The 21,354-nt window shown below is 45.4% G+C and overlaps 1 protein-coding gene across 1 annotated transcript in view; it reads right to left on the bottom strand.

The window, feature by feature from the left end:
• LAMC2 (laminin subunit gamma 2) overlaps positions 1 to 21,354 on the bottom strand; it is a 67,780-nt gene that overhangs the window by 2,173 nt on the left and 44,253 nt on the right. The window contains 13 exon segments of the mRNA NM_001142358.1: positions 1,277 to 1,376; positions 1,470 to 1,628; positions 3,272 to 3,471; positions 4,328 to 4,442; positions 5,108 to 5,257; positions 5,954 to 6,098; positions 6,622 to 6,771; positions 8,519 to 8,598; positions 9,714 to 9,919; positions 10,213 to 10,369; positions 17,157 to 17,302; positions 19,565 to 19,810; positions 20,650 to 20,832. Of these exon segments, the coding sequence (NP_001135830.1) occupies positions 1,277 to 1,376; positions 1,470 to 1,628; positions 3,272 to 3,471; positions 4,328 to 4,442; positions 5,108 to 5,257; positions 5,954 to 6,098; positions 6,622 to 6,771; positions 8,519 to 8,598; positions 9,714 to 9,919; positions 10,213 to 10,369; positions 17,157 to 17,302; positions 19,565 to 19,810; positions 20,650 to 20,832 (2,037 nt within the window).

Genomic DNA, 21,354 nt, shown 5'->3' with positions numbered 1-21,354 from the left:
GGTCCAAGCTTGATGTAACAGGCCACAGAAGGTTTGATATCAGGTCCACCCAAATCCAGGATTTTAATTTATCTGAACTTTCTTCTGGGAGGGATGCTGTGAGGTAACTGGAGCTGCCGTCATGGGGTGCCATCAAATCTATTTTAGCCTAAAATGTCTACAGTGTCTCATGGACCTCTCTCTTTGACATTTCATCTGGATCTTCTACCCGGCAGCTCAAGTTTCCACAACCAGTCACAGCATGGTGTAACTGTGGTTTGCGTGTGTGTGCGTGCGTGTGTATGCTCAGTAGCATTCAACTTTTTGCGACCCTATGCACTGTGTATCCCACCAGGCTCCTCTGTGCATGGGATTCTCCAGCCAAGAATACTGGAGTGGGTTGCCATGCCCTCCTCCAGAGGATCCTCCTGACCCAGGGATTGAACCCATATCTTATGTCTCCTGCATCGGCAGGTGGGCACCACCTGGGAAGTCCCAACTGTGGTTTGGGAAGGGACAAAGAGCAGAATCAGCAAGTAATTCTTTTTCCTTAGTATTTATGTATTTATTTGACTGTGCCAGGTCTTAGTTGCTGCACACAGGATCTAGTTCCCTGAGCAGGGATCGAACCTGGGCCCCGTGCATTGGGAGTACAGAGCCTTAGTCACTGGATCACCAGGGAAGTCCCTCAGCAAGTGATTCTTGATCTTACAGGCTGGGAGAGACTCCCCACTCACCACTCTTACTGTCTTAGAGCTCTCTCACCTCTCAATTGCTACAATTGTCTCCAAAATGATCTTATCCTGCCTCTTGTCTAAGCCTCCTTCAAACTCTCCTCCACCCAGCTGCCCCAGTGATCTTTCCAAAATATACAGCACTGACGCCATCCCTCTGCTTGACACTGTCCGCTAGATTCTCGGGATCAAAGTCAGAATCCTTCAAGCCATCCAGTATTTTCTTACACTGTGAAGTTCGAATCCTACCTCCACAATTTACTGTGTGATCTGCAAAACATTATTAACCTCTCAGCCTCAATATACCTTCCCAGTTCTTTGACCTACAGACTTTCCTCTCCAAGGGCAATAGGCAGATGCCCAGTGACCCACCCTAGAGATGGTAAAATAGACCACAGCAAATGAAAAGCAACCTGCCTAAGGTATCTGAGCCTGGAAACAAAGCAAATTTCCTGACACCCTTAAGGGAAGTTGAGATTCCCACGCATCGGGACTAAGTCTAGTTACTGCTCTGGGGAGAAGGCCTGGAACACAGGTTGGAGGGCTGGGGACACTCCACATACCTATTAGATGTAGGATGCTATCCAACGTGTCGAGTGTGTCTTGGATCGTAACTCCAGCATTCTCAGCTCTGCTGTCAGCTCTCTGGGCTTCTGCAATCACCTGAGGGAAAAATAAGCACAAGCCCATCTGGAAAGGGTGTTCCCACAGTGGCCAGGTTACAGGACTCTGCCGTGGAAAACCATGGGAACTCACCGTCTGCACTGCGTCCATATCCACGTCGAACTCCCGCTCCTTCCTTGCCAGCTCTCCTTCCACTTTCCTCATCTCACTCTTGAGAGTGGCCAGTCCCTTCTCCATGGCCAAGGCTCCATCTGCCGTCACATTGGCCTCCAAGTTCAGACTCCCAATCTCCTGGGAGAAGAAAGGGAGCCAGGGACGGAAGGAGAGAGGGGTGAGGCATAGAAACATCCCAAAGACGACCGCAGAAAAAATACAGCTGAGGCCAGGCTCTGATGGAGTAAGTGAGATGAACAACGAGAGAGTCAGACTTGGGGACACGCCCTTCCCCAAGCTCTGCCTCAAACAAATGGATTTGGGGGTATGTCTCCAGAGACTAGAATGGTCAGCTGCGAGACACTGCTTCACTCCCGAGTCAAGCTCAACAAACAGTGAGTGAAACAGGAACCAGTTGGGAAAACCCAGAGGGTGAGAAACTCAACTCCTTCTTTGTCGTGTTTCTTTACTGCCATCATCTTTTGAATGGCTTTGTTCCCCAAGACACTTGAGTTTGGGGTGCAGAGAATGAATGGGCTACAGCTTTGAGTTTTGTTTTTACTAGGATGAGTGACTCTTAATATCTTTATCAACAAGCTACTATTAGGCATCAAGTCACAGGTGTCTCTGTGCTAGAAGCCATATAAAGAGAGGCATAGAAAATTGGTCTCTACCCTAAAGGGACCTAAGATTGGAGATTATTTTTGGAAGTGGTCCAAGAGTGAGGCCACACAATCTAGATAACAAAAGTCCCCTCTGGGCTTTCTAGAGTTGCTTATGATTTCTAAAAGTCACACTTAAATCAGAACTAGGAAGCTCTCTTCCAGTTGAGAAGCAATCTTTCTACTGTAGCACTTAACATTTGGGCTGTAAATCCAACTAGTCTGTCTTTCCCATTACACTGAGTGCTCCTTAAAGAGAAGGACTGAGTTTTTCCTATCTCCATATCCCCAGCACCAAGCACAGTGCTAGCACAGAGTAAGTGGAGCTTACCCTGAAAAATGAGTAAGTGGAGCTTAGACCCAGAGCTCCAGAATTTCACAATCTTGAATTAAAACACTGGGATAGTTGCTGCAAGTTGAATTGTGTCCCCCTCAAAAAAAGATGTGTTGAAATTCTAAACCCTAATACCTCAGAGTATGACCTAATTCGGAAATAGGGTTGTTGCAGATGTAATTTATTAAGATAAGGTCATGCTGGAGGAGAGTGGGCCCCGAATCCAACCAGCGTCCTTATAAGAAGAGCTGGAGAGATCCAGGAAGAAGGGCCCCAGGTGACGACAGAGGCAGGGACTGGAGAGAAGCCACTGCAAACACAAAGGGTTGACAGCCACCACCGGAAGCTAGGAAGAGGCACGGGAGGTTTCTAGCCAGAGTCTTGCAGGGAGCATCGCTCTGCTGACACCTTGATTTCAGACCTCTAGTCTCCAGAACTCTGAGAGAATAAATTCCTGTTGTTTTAAGCCACCCAATCTGTGCTGCTTTTTGATATCAGGTCCAGGAAACTAACAGAATAGTCTAAATAAAAAGCAATCTTGCGTGGCTCTTCTCATGGTGTTGTCTAAAAAGGGGGCTGAAAATGACGAGGGTGGGACTCCAGCCCTCAGTCAATGACAGGCTTGTGAACCAACCAACCAAAAGGCCAGCCAAGTGGATCTGGGAACACCACGGACCATAACAGGACGCTGAGTCTTACAGGTCAGAATGAGCCCAACGCTCTCACTCATTCAACATGACTGGTATGTTTGAAGCTGCTCCCGCTGACCTGCAATTTCTCTTTACCTGTTCGATCTTGCCGGCGATATTCAGGGCCTCCCCGGCTGCAGTCTTTGCCCTCTGGGCGTCAGTAGCAGCACCCCCCAGGGCTGTTTCTGCTCGCCTGGTCTTGTCACTGGCATCTGCAACCCTCTGGCTGATGTAAGAGAGTCTCTTCATGGCCTCTTCAGCCTCTGCTTTTCTGTCTTCAACCTGCAGATCAAACTCTGAAAAGAAGATAAGAAAACATTGCCATGAAGATGAAAATTAACTTACAACTAAAAGTCAAGGGTCGGAAACAACTGAAGCGACTTAGCATGCACGCACTGCAAGGCGCAAACCCAAATTTCCTGGAATCTAGATGCTATGACAAAGCTTGTTCTATATCATTTATCACAAGGCAACCTCACTGACTCTATATTGGAACCAATCAGGCCAAAGAAAGAAAGAGAGAGAAAGGAAGAAAGGAAGAAAGGAAGGGAGAGAAAAGAAAACTATCTATATGGTAGTGAGACATCAAATCTCTGCAGGACCTTTGAGGCAGTTTAGTTCAAGAGAAAGGGAGAGATGGGAAAATCAGGGTCTGGAAAGGTTATGTGACTTGCTTACAGTCACACAGCCAGCTCAGCCTAATCACATGATTGAGCATAGATCAGAACTCAAGCCTTTTGACATTTAGTATAATCTGGGCTTCCCTGGTGGCTCAGATGGTAAAGAATCTGCCTGCAATGTGGGAGACCTGGGTTGGACCCCTGGGTTGGGAAAATCCTCTGGAGAAGGGAATAGCTACCCACTCCAGTATTCTTGCCTGGAAAATCCCATGGACAGAGGAACCTAGCGGGCTACAGTCCATTGGGTCACAAAGAGTCAGATGTAACTATATGATTAACATTTTCAGTTTTCACAATTGTTTCTACTATATTAAGTATTTTAAAATGTTCTTCTTTACAAAGATATTTATTGAGTATCTATTAATACCTCAACATGCCTGCCACTTACAGAGATTTATGAAGATTCAAAATAAACCAAAGTTACGTTTATACCTTTAAAATACTCAAGTGATCTGAACCCTGAAATACTCACCTCTGAGGTTCTTTAAGATGTTCTCAACTTCATAAAAAGTGGCATTGCCCATACTTAGTGCTTCTTGGGCTCTGCTTTTAGCAAGGTTGGCTCGGGAAAGCAGCTGATCTGATTTCTGTAAATGGGCAGGCAGAACAAGATTAGAGTAAATGTAACGCACACCCGGGCAGAGCCCTCCTGCCAGCATAGCCGCTCTGACACACTGCTCTTCGCAACAGAGAACTGTGATTCTTGGAGTCTAGGGGTGCTGTAGCAAACCCCTCCACAAGCTGAGACCACACAAACTTTATAACCTGATGACCCAGTAGGATTCCACATTGAGGACAGACTCGAGCTCTACTCAGGGACAAGAACAGTTTTGCAAATCCTAATTTTAAACTCTAGATACTTCCTGAAGTATGGACATACACTTCATAGACATATGTCGTATATACCTAGGAAGTACAGACATATGTCTTCATAGACAGAGCTAGATCAAAATTGGGCCCAGGAGACTTCAGTCCTATTCCTACATTTGAGGACTGAAGGAAATGGCAACCCACTCCAGCATTCTTGCCTAGAGAATCCCACGGATGGAAGAGCCTAGTAGGCTACAGTCCATGGGGTTGCAAAGAGTTGGAAATGACTGGGTGACTTCACTCTCAGTGAGTGGAACTGAGGTAATCACATTAAGGTCTCAATAGGCAGCAATACCATGACCTTTCGAGAGTTTTCGATGGTTCTTCTTACTGGTAGCCATTCAATACGGGTCTGCTGAAGGAACGGAGTAACAAAGGATACCTGTCTCTCATTCTTCCCATCCTGTAAGAGCTTCTGGGTTTCTTCTTCCCAGTTTCCCAGACTGCTTTGCACACGCTTGAACTCATCCATTCGCTTAGTCACCAGGCTTGAGAGAGAGTCAGCTTTTTGTCTGATCTTCTTTGCTTCTACCTGTGAGTCCCCCAAAATGAAAAAGCCTTACTTTCTGCTCACCAGTTGCCACACCAGTCTTCCCAGGACCTGCCATCATTATCTGAAAACAACAATCCAGGCCCAAAGTCCAACAGAAATGAGGCAATATTCCTCATGCAGTCAGGCAGCACCCCCCCCAACTAGCAAACGAATTTTATGTCTGCTCTGCGTTTTTTTTATTATTGTTTCCTATGCGTGAATATCATTGTGAATGCTTTTTGCTGTGGGTAGAAAGCTGAATCTTAATCCAACAAATTTGGAATAGTTAAAGAAATGACAGAAACAAGGCAAACCTTTGAGGAAAAAAAAAAAGCCTTCCAAGTGGCTATACAGGAAGATATACTATAGGTTGGACCCAAAGGTAGATATCAAAAGTTCTATAGTAATTTCTCACAGGTTTCAACAGTCCCCCAAACTAGGGAAGAGACAGAAAACTTGTATTCACTAACAGAAATAGGTTCAGAATATGAACCAAGGTGTTATCAGGGACCAAGACTGGAGTTTAAGAACAAAGATAAGAGGAGGATAGTGAGAAGGATAAATGCGCTTCCTAATTTAAAGCAAGAAAGGTAAATATGGAGGAAAAAACTGGATGATTGAACAGTTCAATGGAATCCCCGAGAAGAAAGCATTATGGCCCTTCTGTACATCACTGCACAGGTTAGATGCTCTTACCTGGAAGGACTGATCACTGACTCCCTGAAGCTGAGTCGCTGAACTGAGAAGGTGGAGACTATGCTGATATGACGTATCTGCTTCAGTGTCAATTTGAGTGGCCTCCCTCGATAGCTGCTGGGCCAGAGACTTGGTTTTCTCCAATCTGCAGGGAGTGAAGAGAGCGGACTTTGAGAATTCGCTCTTTTTATTAAAAGCAAAAATTCATTCTGTTAAAAATATGTCGTCAGGATTATCCAAAGAACCAGACAAGAATAAATGTCTGATATGTGTCTCTTTCCACAATTTAAACACAGGCATTAAAGTTTATACAGGTTGGATCAGAAAAATTCAACCCAAGTTTCCCAATTCTTAATCACATGAATATATTATGTTTATACACTCCATGCCGCCAGATGGGTGTGTTCACCTCCTTTAAACACCACAGATGGTACCATATCTACAAATATACAATCTCTAAATCAAAACTGAAACTTTACTTAGAGTAATTGACATTTTTCTTCCAGTCTTAAAGACATCTGCTTTCCTCCAAAGTAACACTCTCATTTCTCATCCTTCTTACTATTGATACTTTTAAAGGAACACAGCACTCCTCAGACGTGGTTTGCATTGTACCCTGGGAGGGAGCGGATTATATTGGCCTGTTGCGAGGACCTGCTGAAACGTACTTTCCCACAAGCTCTTGCACCACGGAGCCACGGAGGCTGCCGCTGCTGCCTCCTTCAGTAGCAGCCTTGCGCGCCAAGGTCAGGGCTTGCTTGGAGTAGTCTTCAGTTTCCCTGACCAGTTGCTCCATGTTATTGGCTGATTCGACATGGCTGAAAAGATCAAAAAGAATGAGTTTTTATAGCAAAGGGCTTCCTTTATTATTAAAAAAAATTTTTTTTGCCATACAACAACATTTTTATTTTGTATTAGGGTGTAGCCGATTAACAACATTGTGATAGTTTTAGGCGAACAGAGAAGGGGCTCAGCCACACATATATGTACATGTATCCATCCTCCCCTAAACTTCCCTCCCACCCAGGCTGCCACATGACATTGAACAGAGTTCCACATGCTATACAATAGGTCCTTGCTGGCTACCCATTTAAAATATAGCAGTGTGTACATGTCCATCCCCAAGTCTCTAACTACCCCTTCCTCCCAAATAGAGCTACCATATGACCTACAATCCCACTCCTGGGCATATATCTGGAGGAAAACATGATGAGAAAGGATACATGCATCCCAATGTTCACTGCAGCCCCATTTACAATAGCCAAGCCATGGAAACAACCTATATGCCCATCAACAGGAAGAAAGAAGATGCAATACCTACATACAATGGAATATTACTCAGCCATTAAAAAGAATGAAATAATGCCATTTGCATAAACATGGATGGACCTAGAAATTGTCAAACTGAGTGAAGTAAGTCAGACTGAGAAGGTGAAATATCATATGACATCCTTTATATGTGGAATCGAAAAAGAAATTATATGGAAGGATGCAAAGGGCTTCCTTTAGGCCTTTTATTTAAATAAGGGGAGAGGAGTAAGAGAACTGCTTTGACTCAAAACAAACAAACAAACAAATAGAATTGACCCAGATGAGATGGAGCTCCTCTATTAGAGGTGCTATCGAGAAGAGAAGGTGTTCTGAGACGTAGCCTCACGTCCTAAACTTTTTTGATGATCTACTTCATTTCTAGCATAATCAGGGGAAGCGACGGAGATGGGCACAAGAAATCTCAGGGTGATAAACACTGCATTTGTAAACTTTTCTGCAGGAGAAATCCCTAGGCTTTATTTTATCCAAGATCCAACTCCCTCTCCACTTTTTGCTGCATCTTTAAACTTAGCCCAACATTAAGGGGGACAAAGCCCATCAATAACATTTCCCCAGTTGCTTTTGTCCTCTTGGTTCTAGAAACTGATGAGAACAAATCCAGGAAGAAGCCCACACTATGAGAGCATGAGCCAGCCCCCTTCTGCTGACTGAATTCCATTCGGGATTAGCAGAGCCTGCCACCTTGCTGAGCCCTCTGCTAGGAGCAAACCTCTTCAACATCAATCCTGATTATAGGATTTGCAATCAGGCAAGGACTAAGGAGCTGCCTGTGATTACCAGGGCCCTGCAGAGCCGGTTTTCAGAAGGGAGTTCTCCCCCTCTGCACTCTTGGCGCCCACAGGCTAGCAAACAACTCGTTGCTACTCATTCCCAGGCTTGGGGTGGGAGCCTGGGAGTCCCTCAAAGCTGCAAAGTACTCTTTTCCAAGGGCTGATTCATGTCCCAGGGCCCAAGGAATTACATCTGACATACACCAAAGCCATACCATGAGTCACAGAGAAATCTGGAAAAGAAACACCCCACCCCCAACTCCTGCCAAATGACCTTACCCAGTGGCCACCTACATACACTGAAAACCAAGCGGTTAAAAAATGGCTTCAGGGCAGGGGAATGGCTGCAAAGGAGCCTGGAGGTAATCAGTATGGAGCTTTGGTCCTGAATACTCAGCAGAGTTGTTCAAGCCTGGCCTCCCAGAGGTGATCTGAAGCAGAGGTGCCCTCCAGGACTACTCACCTGTCTGCCAGTCTCGTGGCCTCCTGAGCTAGACTTTTAAAGCCATTTGGCCCCGTGTAGTGCTCTGAGGGAGGAATGTTCTGTGGGAAAAGGACAAATGATTAAGGCTCTGCTGGGAGCCATGGAGCCCAAGCAGGTTCTGCAGCTGTCCTGTCTGAACCCCTGACTCATCAAGAGTCCCTGGTTTACCATCGTCATTACATTAAAAAAAAAAATGTAGAGACTGAATCAAATAGAAATCCAAGTTCAAAAAAAGTCTGTATATACAAATGGATTTTAAAATATATGCATGTTTATATCTTCATATATATTTAAAGTCCAGAACATAGGCCAAGTTTTAATGGTAGTTATTTCATAGCAATGAGATCATAAGGGACATTTGTTTTCTGAATTTTCTACAAAAGGAAAATCAATACACACTATTTTTAAATCCTTCATTTCCCCAGCATTGTATCTGATTATCTTCCAACTTTCTTTATCCACCTCCCATCTTACATTATTGTCACCATTTCCTCCTTTATTTGGAAAGGCAAGAGTGTTCATTCAAATCTCCTCCTCCTATCACACCACAAGCTACATCCTTAGGAAAACCATACTGTAATAAGTTTTCCCCTATTTTCATCACCATGTTTTTATTGGTCTCCTTCCTTCCCTCTTCATTTTGTTCATTCATTCCTTCCTACAGCAAACATTTGTCAGAGCCATACTTGGTGTTCTGGGCTGAGAAAGTACAGATGAACAAAATTGAATCCTGCCCTCCAAGAGGCAAGCTAGAAGATAGGAAGAAAGAAGGGAGCAGACAGGTAGCAAGGAATGAACTGGTGAAAGAGAAAGGCTGTCCCTAAGTCGTGTCCGACTCTTTTGTGACCCCATGGACTGCAACCTGCTGGACTCCTTTGTCCATAGGATTTCCCAGGCAAGAATTAGGGAGTGGGTTGCCATTTTCTCCTCCAGGGGATCTTCCTGACCCAGGGATCGAACCCACATCTCCTGCTTGGCAGGTGGATTCTTTACTACTGAGCCTCCTGGGAAGCTATAAAGCATAAAATAGGAACTGGCAGGAAGCCGAAGAAAGTTGTGACTGCTGCAAGGAAAAGAAGTCCTACTGACTACCAGAGAGACCAGAAAACCCAAGAGAAAAAGTGAGCCCATGAGATGCGCCGTGGGTCCCCCAGCGCAGCACAGCGCCACCTACAGTGTTCCGCAGGGCAGCCTCGCTCTCCTCCAGGCTCAGGCGCATCTGCGTGATAAGCCTGCGAGTATCCTGAACTCGGTCCTGATGCTGGCTGCCCAGGGTCCGAAGTCTCTCCACGGTCATCTTGAGGTCATCCAGGCGGGTCCGGTAGCTATTCTCTTGGCTCCTGGCCTTGGCCAACTGGAGATTGAGGGATCTAATAGCACCTGAATACCAATAAGGAAAGGGAGGATGAGCACGTTGAGGGGTCAAGTCATCAAAAACAGAGGGCTGAAAAAGTGACTGGTTTTCGGCAAAACGGTAAAATCCCAGTATGTGAATGCATGCTCTTTTATCTCCATCATTTCAAATCTCAGGAGAACATCACAGACAGTTCTGCCACCTCCGCAAGGGCGAGGCAAAGACATCTGCTGAACTGTTACCACCAAAGATTCTATGACCCAGGGGACTGCTTTCTAAGCCCCTGAATTCTCTCCTGTGTGAAACGGGCCTCCATCACCTTCTGAAATCTGGGCTTCTCTCAGAAGGTCCTGAAGGGCCTGTTCAGCCTGCTGCATCCTGCCCTCCAGCTCTGCGTCAGGTACTGCTCCTCCACCAGCCTGAGCCTTTGAAAGCAGTGTCTCAAGGCTCTCAAGTTGTTGCATAAACTGATCCATCTGAAATCACAAAGGAAAGAGGATTAGAACAGAGGATGGAGTTCACGGTGGAATATAACATGCCAGGAATCCAGGGGCTAAGGCTTCCCAAGTGGCACTAGTGGTAAAGAACCCACCCGCCAATGCAGGAGACAAAAGAGACACTGATTCGATCTCTGAGTCGGGAAGATCCCTTAGAGAAGGGCATGGAAATACTGGTTGCCACTCCAGTGTTCTTGCCTGAGACTCCCATGGACAGAGGAGCCTGGTGGGCTACAGTCCATAGGGTTACAAAGAGTCAGACACGACTGAAGCAGCTTAGTACACAAGCATGCATCCAGGGGCTAATGGCTACCAGTCCGGAAACGCTTGGCATGTCGTGGTAAAATTCAGACTCTAGAGCCTAGACTTTCTGAGTCTGGATCCTGGTTCCACTACTCACTGGTTGTGTGACCTTAGGGAAGTCACTTTCTTTATCCGTAGGATGAGGATAATAATATCGCACAGACTTCTTATTTGGACTAAATGACTCAGTATTTGTAGAACAGTGCCGGGAATAGAGGAAGTGCTATAGAGGCTGGTTAAATAGATAAATTTTTAAAAACAGGTTGAGTTTGTTCTACATTTGGGTTCTGTTTGGACCCTTCCCTCCCCTGCCCTTCACTCCAGTAAAAATAATAATTCATAATTAACAACAACATTAATTTCATTCTTCTCTGGAATTTGAATGAGAAATTTCTGGAGGCCATTTCTGTTTGGAGCCCTGACACCTTTAGATTCCTCTTTTGTGGAATAAAAGATAAACAACATATCTTTTATGTTGTTGTTGTTCTGTCGCTAAATCATGTCCAACCTCTGCAACCCCATAGACTGCATCACGCCAGGCTTCCCTGTCCTTCACTATATCCCGAAATTTGCCCAAACTCGCGTCCATTGAGTCGCTGATGCCACCCAACCATCTCATCCTCTGTCACCCTGTTCTCCTCCTGCCCTCTGTTTTTCCCAGGATCAGGGTCTTTTCCAATGAGTCAGCTCTACACATCACATGGCCAAAGTGCTGGAGTTTTAGCTTCAGCATCAGTCCTTCCAACGGATATCCATGGTTGATTTCCTTTAGGATTGACTGATTTGAACTCCTCGCTGTCCAAGGAACTCAAAAGTCTTCTCAAGCACCACAATTTGAAATCACCAATTCTTTGGCTCTCAGACTTCTTAATGGTCCAACTCTCACATCTGTACGTGACCGCTGGAAAAACCATAGCTTCGACTACATGGACTTTTGTTGGCAAAGTGATGTCTCTGCTTTTTAAATATGCTGTCTAGGTTTGTCATAGCTTTCTTACCAAGGAGCAAGCATCTTTTAATTTCATGGCTGCAGTCTCTATCCACAGTGATTTTGGAGCCCAGGAAAATAAAATCTGTCACTGTTTCCACTTTTTCTCCTTCTATTTGCCATGAAGTGAAATTTTGTGGTTAGTAATGCTTCTAAGGCCCACTTGACTTTACATTCTAGGATGTCTGGCTCTAGGTGAGCGACACACCATCATGGTTATTTAGGTCATTAAGACCTTTTTTTTGTATAGTTCTTCTGTGTGTTCTTGCCACCTCTTCTTAATCTCTTCTGCTTCTGTTAAGTCCCTTACTGTCTCTGTCTTTTATCGTGCCCATCCTTGCATGAAATACTCCCTTGATGTCTCCAATTATCTTGAAGAGATCTCTAGACTTCCCCATTTTATTGTCTTCCTCTGTTTCTTTGCATTGTTCACTTAAGAAGGCTTTCTTCTCACTCCTTGCTGTTCTCTGGAACTCTGCATTCAGTTGGGTATATCCTTCCGTTTCTCCCTTGTCTTTTGATTCTCTTCTTTCCTCAGCTATTTGTAAAGCCTCCTCAAATAACCACTTGGCCATCTTGCATTTCTTTTTATTGGGGATGGTTTTGGTCACTGCCTCCTGTACAAGGTTATGAACCTCCATCCATAGTTCTTTAGACACTCTATCAGATCTAATTCCTTGAATCTATTTGTCACCTCCACTTCAGTATTCTTGCCTTGAGAACCCCATGAACAGTATGAAAAGGCAAATTGATAGGATACTGAAAGAGGAACTCCCCAGGTCAGTAGGTTCCCAACACGCTACTGGAGATCAGTGGAGAAATAACTCCAGAAAGAATGAAGGGATGGAGCCAAAGCAAGAACAATACCCAGCTGTGGATGTGACTGGTGACAGAAGCAAGGTCCAATGCTGTAAAGAGCAATATTGCATAGGAACCTGGAATGTCAGGTCCATGAATCAAGGCAAATTGGAAGTGGTCAAACAAGAGATGGCAAGAGTGAACGTCGACATTCTAGGACTCAGCGAACTAAAATGGACTGGAATGGGTGAATTTAACTCAGATGACCATTATATACACTACTACGGACAGGAATCCCTCAGAAGAAATGGAGTAGCCATCATGGTCAACAAAAGAGTCTGAAATGCAGTACTTGGGTGCAATCTCAAAAATGACAGAATGATCTCTGTTCGTTTCCAAGGCAAACCATTAAGTATCACAGTAATCCAAGTCTATGCCCCAACCAGTAATGCTGAAGAAGCTGAAGTTGAACAGTTTTATGAAGACCTACAAGACCTTTTAGAACTCACACTCAAAAAAGATGTCCTTTTCATTATAGGGGACTGGAATGCAAAAGTAGGAAGTCAAGAAACACCTGGAGTAACAGGCAAATTTGGCCTTGGAATATGGAATGAAGCAGGGCAAAGACTAATAGAGTTTTGCCAAGAAAATGCACTGGTCATAGCAAACACCATCTTCCAACAACACAAGAGAAGGCTCTACACATGGACATCACCAGATGGTCAACACCGAAATCAGATTGATTATATTCTTTGCAGCCAAAGATGGAGAAGCTCTATACAGTCAACAAAAACAAGACCAGGAGCTGACTGTGGCTCAGATCATGAACTCCTTATTACCAAATTCAGGCTCAAATTGAAGAAAGTAGGGAACACCACTAGACCATTCAGGTATGACCTCAATCAAATCCCTTATGATTATACAGTGGAAGTGAGAAATAGATTTAAGGGCCTAGATCTGATAGATAGAGTGCCTGATGAACTATGGAATGAGGTTCATGACATTGTACAGGAGACAGGGATCAAGACCATCCCCATGGAAAAGAAATGCAAAAAAGCAAAATGGCTGTCTGGGGAGGCCTTACCAATAGCTGTGAAAAGAAGAGAAACAAAAAGCAAAGGAGGAAAGGAAAGATACAGCATCTGAATGCAGAGTTCCAAAAGAATAGCAAGGAGAGATAAGAAAGCCTTCCTCAGCGATCAATGCAAAGAAATAGAAGAAAACAACAAAATGGGGAAGACTAGAGATCTCTTCAAGAAAATTAGAAACACCAAGGGAATATTTCACACAAAGATGGGCTTGATAAAGGACAGAAATGGTATGGACCTAACAGAAGCAGAAGATATTAAGAAGAGGTGGCAAGAATACACAAGAACTGTACAAAAAAGAGCTTCATGACCCAGATAATCACGATGATGTGATCGCTCACCTAGAGCCAGACATCCTGGAATGTGAAGTCAAGTGGGCCTTAGGAAGCATCACTATGAACAAAGCTAGGGGAGGTGATGGAATTCCAGTTGAGCTATTTCCAATCCTGAAAGATGATGCTGTAATATGCCAGCAAATTTGGAAAACTCAGCAGTGGCCACAGGACTGGAAAAGGTCAGTTTTCATTCCAATCCCAAAGAAAGGCAATGACAAAGAATGCTCAAACTACCACACAATTGCACTCATCTCACATGCTAGTAAAGTAATGCTCAAAATTCTCCAAGCCAGTCTTCAGCAATACATGAACTGTGAACTCCCAGATGTTCAAGCTGGTTTTAGAAAAGGCAGAGGAACCAGAGATCAAATTGCCAACACCCACTGGATCATCGAAAAAGCAAGAGAATTCCAGAAAAACATCTTTTTCTGCTTTATTGACTATGCCAAAGCCTTTGACTGTGGATCACAATAAACTGGAAAATTCTTCAAGAGATCAGAATACCAGACCACTTGACCTGCCTCTTGAGAAATCTGTATGCAGGTCAGGAAGCAACAGTTAGAACTGGACATGGAACAACAGACTGGTTCCAAATAGGAAAAGGGGTACGTCAAGGCTATATATTGTCACCCTGCTTATTTAACTTCTATGCAGAGTACATCATGAGAAATGCTGGGCTAGAAGAAGGGCAAGCTGGAATCAAGACTGCTGGGAGAAATATCAATAACCTCAGATATGCAGATGACACCATCCTTATGGCAGAAAGTGAAGAGGAACTAAAAAGCCTCTTGATGAAGGTGAAAGAGGAGAGTGAAAAAGTTGGCTTAAAGCTCAACAATCAGAAAACGAAGATCATGGCATCTGGTCCCATCACTTCATGGGAAATAGATGGGGAAACAGTGGAAATAGTGGCTGACTTTATTTTTTGGGCTCCAAAATCACTGCAGATGGTGACTGCAGCCATGAAATTAAAAGATGCTTACTCCTTGGAAGAAAGGCTATGACTAACCTAGAAAGCATATTGAAAAGCAGAGACATTACTTTGCCAGCAAAGGTCCATCTAGTCAAGGCTGTGGTTTTTCCTGTGGTCATGTATGGATGTGAGAGTTGGACTCTGAAGAAAGCTGAGCGCCAAAGAATTGATGCTTTTGAACTGTGGTGTTGGAGAACACTCTTGAGAGTCCCTTGGACTGCAAGGAGATCCAACCAGTCCATTCTGAAGGAGATCAGCCCTGGGATTTCTTTGGAAGGAATGATGCTAAAGCTGAAACTCCAGTACTTTGGCCACCTCATGGGAAGAGCTGACTCATTGGAAAAGACTCTGATGCTGGGAGGGATTGGAGGCAGGAGGAGAAGGGGACGACCCAGGATGAGATGGCTGGATGGCCGGACGTGAGTCTGAGTGAACTCCGGTAGTTGGTGATGGACAGGGAGGCCTGGCGTGCTGCGATTCATGGAGTCGCAAAGAGTCGGACACGACTGAGCGACTGAACTGAACTGAACTAATTTGTTACCTCCACTATATAACCATCAGGGATTTGATTTAGGTCATACCTGAATGGCTTAATGGTTTTCCCTACTATCTTCAACTGAAGTCTGACTGTAATAGGGAGCTCATGATCTGAGCCACAGTCAGTTCCCCAGTCTTGTTTTTGCTGATTGTATAGAGCTTCTCCATCTTTAGCTGCTAAGAATACAATCAGTTTGATTTTAGTATTGACAATATGGTGATATCCATGTATAGAGTCGTCTCTTGTGTTGTTGAAAGTGAAGTGAAGTGATGTTGCTCAGTCGTGCTCGACTCTTTGCGACCCTGTGGACTGTAGCCCACCAGGCTCCTCCATCCATGGGATTCTCCAGGCCAGAATACTGGAGTGGGTTGCCATTTAATTCGCCAGGGGATCTTCCCGACCCAGGGATCGAACCCAGGTCTCCCACATTGCAGGCAGACGCTTTAACCTCTGAGCCGCCAGGGAAGCTGGTGGAAGAGAGTTGTTGTTGGAAGATATTGTTTGTTATGACCAGTGTGTTCTCTTGGCAATACTCTGTTAGCATCTGCCTTGCTTCATTTTGTACTCCAAGGCCAAACTTGCCTGTTATTCCAGGTATCTCTTGACTTCCTACTTTTGCATTCCAGTCCCCTATGATGAAAAGGACATCTTTTTTTGGAGGGTGTTAGTTCTAGAAGGTCCTGTAAGTCTTCATAGAACCAGTCAACTTCAGCATTGTGATCAGGGCATAGACTTGGATTACTGTGATGTTGAATGGTTTGTCTTGGAAACAAACTGAGATCATTCTGCCATTTTTGAGACTGCACTCAAGTACTACATCTCAGACTCTTGTTGACTATGAGGGCTACTCCAGTTCTTCTAAGGGATTCTTGCACAGACCATTGTAGTTACAATAGTCATCTGAATTAAATTCACCCATTCCCGTCCTTTTTAGTTCACTGATTCCTAAAATATCCGTGTTCACTCTTGCCATCTCCTGCTTGACCACATCCAATTCACCTTGATTCATGGACCTAACATTCCAGGTTCCTATGCAGTATTGTTCTTTACAGTATTGGGCTTTACTTTCACCACCAGACACATTCACAACTGAGCATTAGAACCACTTTGGCCCAGCCACTTCTTTCTTTCTGGAGCTATCTCTCCAACATCTTCCAACGTGGGGGAGCTCATCTTCCAGTGTCGTATATTTTTGCCTTTTCATACTGTTCATGGAGTTCTCAAGGCAAGAATACTGGAGAGACTCACCATTCCCTCCTTCAGTGGACCACGTTTGTCAGAATTCTTCACTGTTACCCGTCTTGGGTGTCCCTGCACAGCATGGCTCATAAATTCATTGAGTTATGCAAGCCCCTTTGCCATGACAAGGCAGTGACCCATGACATCTCTTTTATGTGTTTAGGTTTCCTTTGTTTGTTTCATAAGGACATTTCTTGGGAAAAATCCATCGAGAAAGTGGCATATTATAATAGAGCACTGAATTCAGATTCAGTGGACATGGGTGGCATTTTCGATTCCACCTATGTGACTTTTGAAGAATAACACATTTTTCAAAAATGGTACATATAAGAACATAACTCTGAAGTATTATTACTACTATGTGGAAAATTTTTTTCAAGAGAGAAATAGTAATCCCCACTTCTGTCCTTAGGAGACTAGGAGGAGCCTGGGTTTGTGACAGAACCACCCAGAAGATGCTTCAGGATTTTACTTGTGAAGGTGAGGGCTGGCTAGCACGCACACCTGAGTCTTCACTTGATTATAGCAAGCTGGACAGTTGATTAATGCTGCATGGTCACAGCGGAGGCCGTCAAATCCTGGCTTGCAAACACAGCTGCCATCACTTCTACACTCCACGGGCCCCGAGCCCATTGGGTTGCAGTTGCAAGCTAGAGACAAAAGACAAACAGGAAGCTTTCATGTCAAACTAATTCTGGAACCTGGAAGTATAGCAAAGATAAAAGGAAGATCCAGTTACCCAGAGCAAAACCCTTCTTTGCCCTTGTTGATTCATGTTGTGTTGGATTAGTTTCTTGGCTATGTCTCCAAGCACATTCCCAACACAGAGAAGTCTTGGGAATCATCTGGCAGGTTTGTTTGGGGTGTGTGTGTGTGGATGAAGAGACACTTCAACAGCCCATCCTTTCTAGTGACACTGATTTATCTCCCCCCATTAAATTGTAAGTCTCTTGGATATTCCACAGACATTCTGGGTTTGCTCACAGGGAGAGTAACATTTCTTCTGGGCCTACAATATGCCAGAGGTAGACACCTCTCTGCATATTACGGATGAGAAATATGGGCTCAGAGAGGTTGAGTAATCTATCCTAGGACATACAGCAAGAAGATGGCAAGAATGAGAACTTGGAAAGAGCCAGTGCTGTTTTGCTTCTGCTCTGCTGCCTTTGACATAGAGAATTCAGTAAAGCAGTACCTTTATTCAATCAAACTGATTCAGTAGCACTATGCATCACATTCTGTTCTAGGAGCTGAGGATATAACAGTGGGTGAAACGCTGCTCAAATGGAGTGATTCTCTGGGTACTCCAACTTCAGTGATCACAAAACACTTGGAATAATGTCTGAGCATATGTTATTATTTGCTTCCATATTTATATGTCTTCCTTATTAGCATATGAGCTCTTTGCCGAGCTGGGCTGACTTATTCATTATTACAACCTCGGTATCTAGCTCCACACTGCACACATGGTAAGAGCTTGATAAAAGATAGTTCAGTGAAAAAAATTGTATTGTCTAAAGGCAGTGAAATCTCTATTAATAGCACTTTATAGATATGGGCTTCCCTGGTGGCTCAGACAGTAAAGAATCTGCCTGCAATGCAGGAAACCTGGGCTCAATTCCTGGGTTGGGAAGATCCCCAGAGAAGGAGATGGCAACCCATCCAGTATTCTTGCCTGGAGAATCTCATGGACAGAGTAGCCTAGTGGGCTACAGTATATGGAGTAGCAAAGAATTGAACGTGACTAAGCAACTAACAATTTCACTCTTCTTTTCAGATGGAATTATATAGTTTACAGTGTGCTTTCTCATATGCTATTTTATCTTTGCAACCACTTTGAGTAAAATATTAATGGTCCATATGAGGAAACTGAGACTCAGAGAAATTAATTGGCAAGATCAGAATAATACAAGAGGTATGCTAAAAAACTGGACTTAAACTCATACTGCTGATGTCATGTGAATGCTTCCTATCATATGACATCACAGCTAACCCACAAGCTGGGGTCAGGGCAGGTAGAATTTGTGCCCCTGGAGAGAAGCCCTAAGTTGCACAGAGGTCCTCAAGCATTCCCAGGGCTGGGCACTCTGGTGTGAATGAGGGGCTCTGGACGCCCTGCAGACCTCCTGGGGAGCCTCCAATCTGGGTCCCCAGAGCCACTCTGGACCTTAAAATAAGCAAGCCTGAGTTCTGGGTACCAGGCTGGTCTGGGACCTTGGTGACTGAGGGGTGAGTCTAAGTGGCAGGCCAGCTACCTTGAACTGAATTTGCCTCTAGAACAGAACACGTGCAAAGGCTTGAAAGAAGGGCTGAGCAAGAGGCCCGGGGTGCACACTCCTGCTTTGATCTGATCTGAAGCAGCCCCCAGGAATGCTCCACGAGAGCTACTGCTTTGAAGCCCGACCTCCTCAGGAGACGTGTGGACTGTCACCTTTCTGTACATCAATCACACTGACTTCCTGAGAGGGTCTCTCCAACTACTTTACAGCCCACTCCCCTCCCACTTCAATGTGTCCAGGCTTCGTCTTGAGTCATTTATTACCTTCCTCTTAGGGGTCTGGCGGCCACTTGCCTGCCTACCAGCCTGGGGACTAGCATACGAGGCAGCCCCATTTTATCTCCTCTTCCAGTTTGGAATGTAAACCTGGCCCTTTTCCCTTCTCCCACTCAGCCTTAACCCTTTCGACATCCTCTGGCTCTGACTGCCAGAGCCCTGCTGCAGGGGAAATTGGTCTTAAGACTTCTGATCAGTGAAAGGTCCAGGCAAGTCTGAGAAGCCAAAGTAGCATCACAATATTCCCTGCGGTCAGCCTTGCCCATTTGTACGTTCTCACACGTGTACATGCACACACACGCGCACACACACACACACACACAGAGCCTGGTGAGTCTGCGTAGGGGTACAGTCCTACCTCGACACTTGTCCGCTGGGTTGGGGGCCAAGGGGTCCCCATAGTAGCCAGCTTTGCACTGGTCGCAGTGGGCACCGGTCGTGTTGTAAAGGCACTTCAGACACCTGCCTGTCAGGCGGTCGCAGTTCCCGGGGGCATTGGGGTCCACATTGTTGCTGCACTGACAGGGCTGACAAGGCCTCACTGGACCATGTTCCCCAAAGGGGTCCCCAAAGTAGCCGTCGGCACAGAGCTCACAGCGGGCGCCTGGAAGGAACCACGAGTCAAGCCACGCACGTGATCATCGATTAGCCTCAAAACCAGAGGCAGAGGCTGAAATTATGCTACTCCCCAGAAGAGCTTCCTCCACCTGGAACCCCAGAACAGCAGGCTCAGGAGCAGGAACTCACAGCAGGAGGCTGACTCTTCCACACCACGGTGGTCACAGATTCTAGAACACAAGCACCACCAGGGGCCTTCCTGCCAGTTAACAAGCTGGCTAGGGAAAAGTCAGATGGAGCACCAAACCACCAAGGCTGCGGCTCAAGACAAGCTCTTTGAGACCAACCAGCAGAGAGGTGTGACACGTATAACGTTACTTAGTTTCCCTTCTTTAGCTTGGTTCAATTTTTTTTGTTTGTTTTTGATGAGGACCTTTTTTAAAATCTATATTGAATTTGTTACAATATTACTTATCTTTGGGTTTTTTGGCCATGTGGCATGTGGGATCCTAGACCCCCAACTAGAGATCAAACCTGCATCCCATCCCCACCCCCGATCTTCACCCCATTGGAATGTGAAATCTTAACAACTGGGCCACCGGGGAAGTCCCTCCTTGGGGTTCATTTTTTGAAACTTAGTTAAACTCTATATTTCATCTGACAACTTCACCTCCTAATGGCAAACCTCTTAAAACAGCTTTACTTGTGTCCTCCCATAGCTCCACGCCCCGCCCTTCTTCAATCCACATCAGCTCTTGGGCATCGATCTCTCCTTATTTTTAAAACGAGCCCATTGAGAATAACCCTGAGTCATGAGCAGTCCCTGGAGATCCCTTGGATAGGACAGATGCATGGCAGGAGGACAGGGTGGGCAGCTGGCCTCACCAGTGACGCCGTGGGGGCAGTTATTGCACACCACCTCCTCTGTCTCTGGCATCACGGAGCAGCTGAATCCATTGCGACAGGGACAGGGTTTGCAGCTGCGGGGGTCGTGCGGGTCGTTGTAGAAACCGATGGGGCAGTCCGCACACTCGATGTCGGGGTTCTCATCCCCCGAGTAACAATCTCCTGGGAGGCAGAGGCAGAACGGAGGGGCAGAGAAATGAGCGGGTAAAACTCTCCACTTTCTTTAATACAGAGGACGACGCGTGGGAGGCAGGGCTTGGTAATTCAAAGCCTCCCTTTCTGCAGCTTTCCCCAGAGTGCCTGAGCGCTGGCCCTCCCCTCTGCCCTCCTACCAACTCTAAACATGGCCACGACCCTGAATCTCACCCTCCCTCTCCCAGGCTAGGCAGACACGCACTCCTTTTACCACCATCCATAAGTTAACACCGCTCCCCTCTTCCCCACCACTTGTCGGCACATTCATTCAGGTCCTGACACTGCCTTTGATCTCCCCAAACAATTCTTGCAATTTGACGCCAGCTCCCCCACCCAGCACTGAACCGTGACAACCATTTCCTGTAACCTAGCACCTTTCTCACAACCTTGTGGCATTTCCATCATGAAAAGGATGGAATGTAATAAAGCGCCATGTCCATCTTCCCTTGAGTCCAGCCCTGCTCTCCTTAATCCTTTCCCATCTCGGAA

The sequence above is a fragment of the Ovis aries genome, chromosome 12, assembly GCF_016772045.2.
Source record: "Ovis aries strain OAR_USU_Benz2616 breed Rambouillet chromosome 12, ARS-UI_Ramb_v3.0, whole genome shotgun sequence".
Taxonomy (NCBI): Eukaryota; Metazoa; Chordata; class Mammalia; order Artiodactyla; family Bovidae; genus Ovis; species Ovis aries.
The sequence above is the reverse complement of the archived record's forward strand: the minus strand, read 5'-3'. Positions and strand labels throughout refer to the sequence as shown.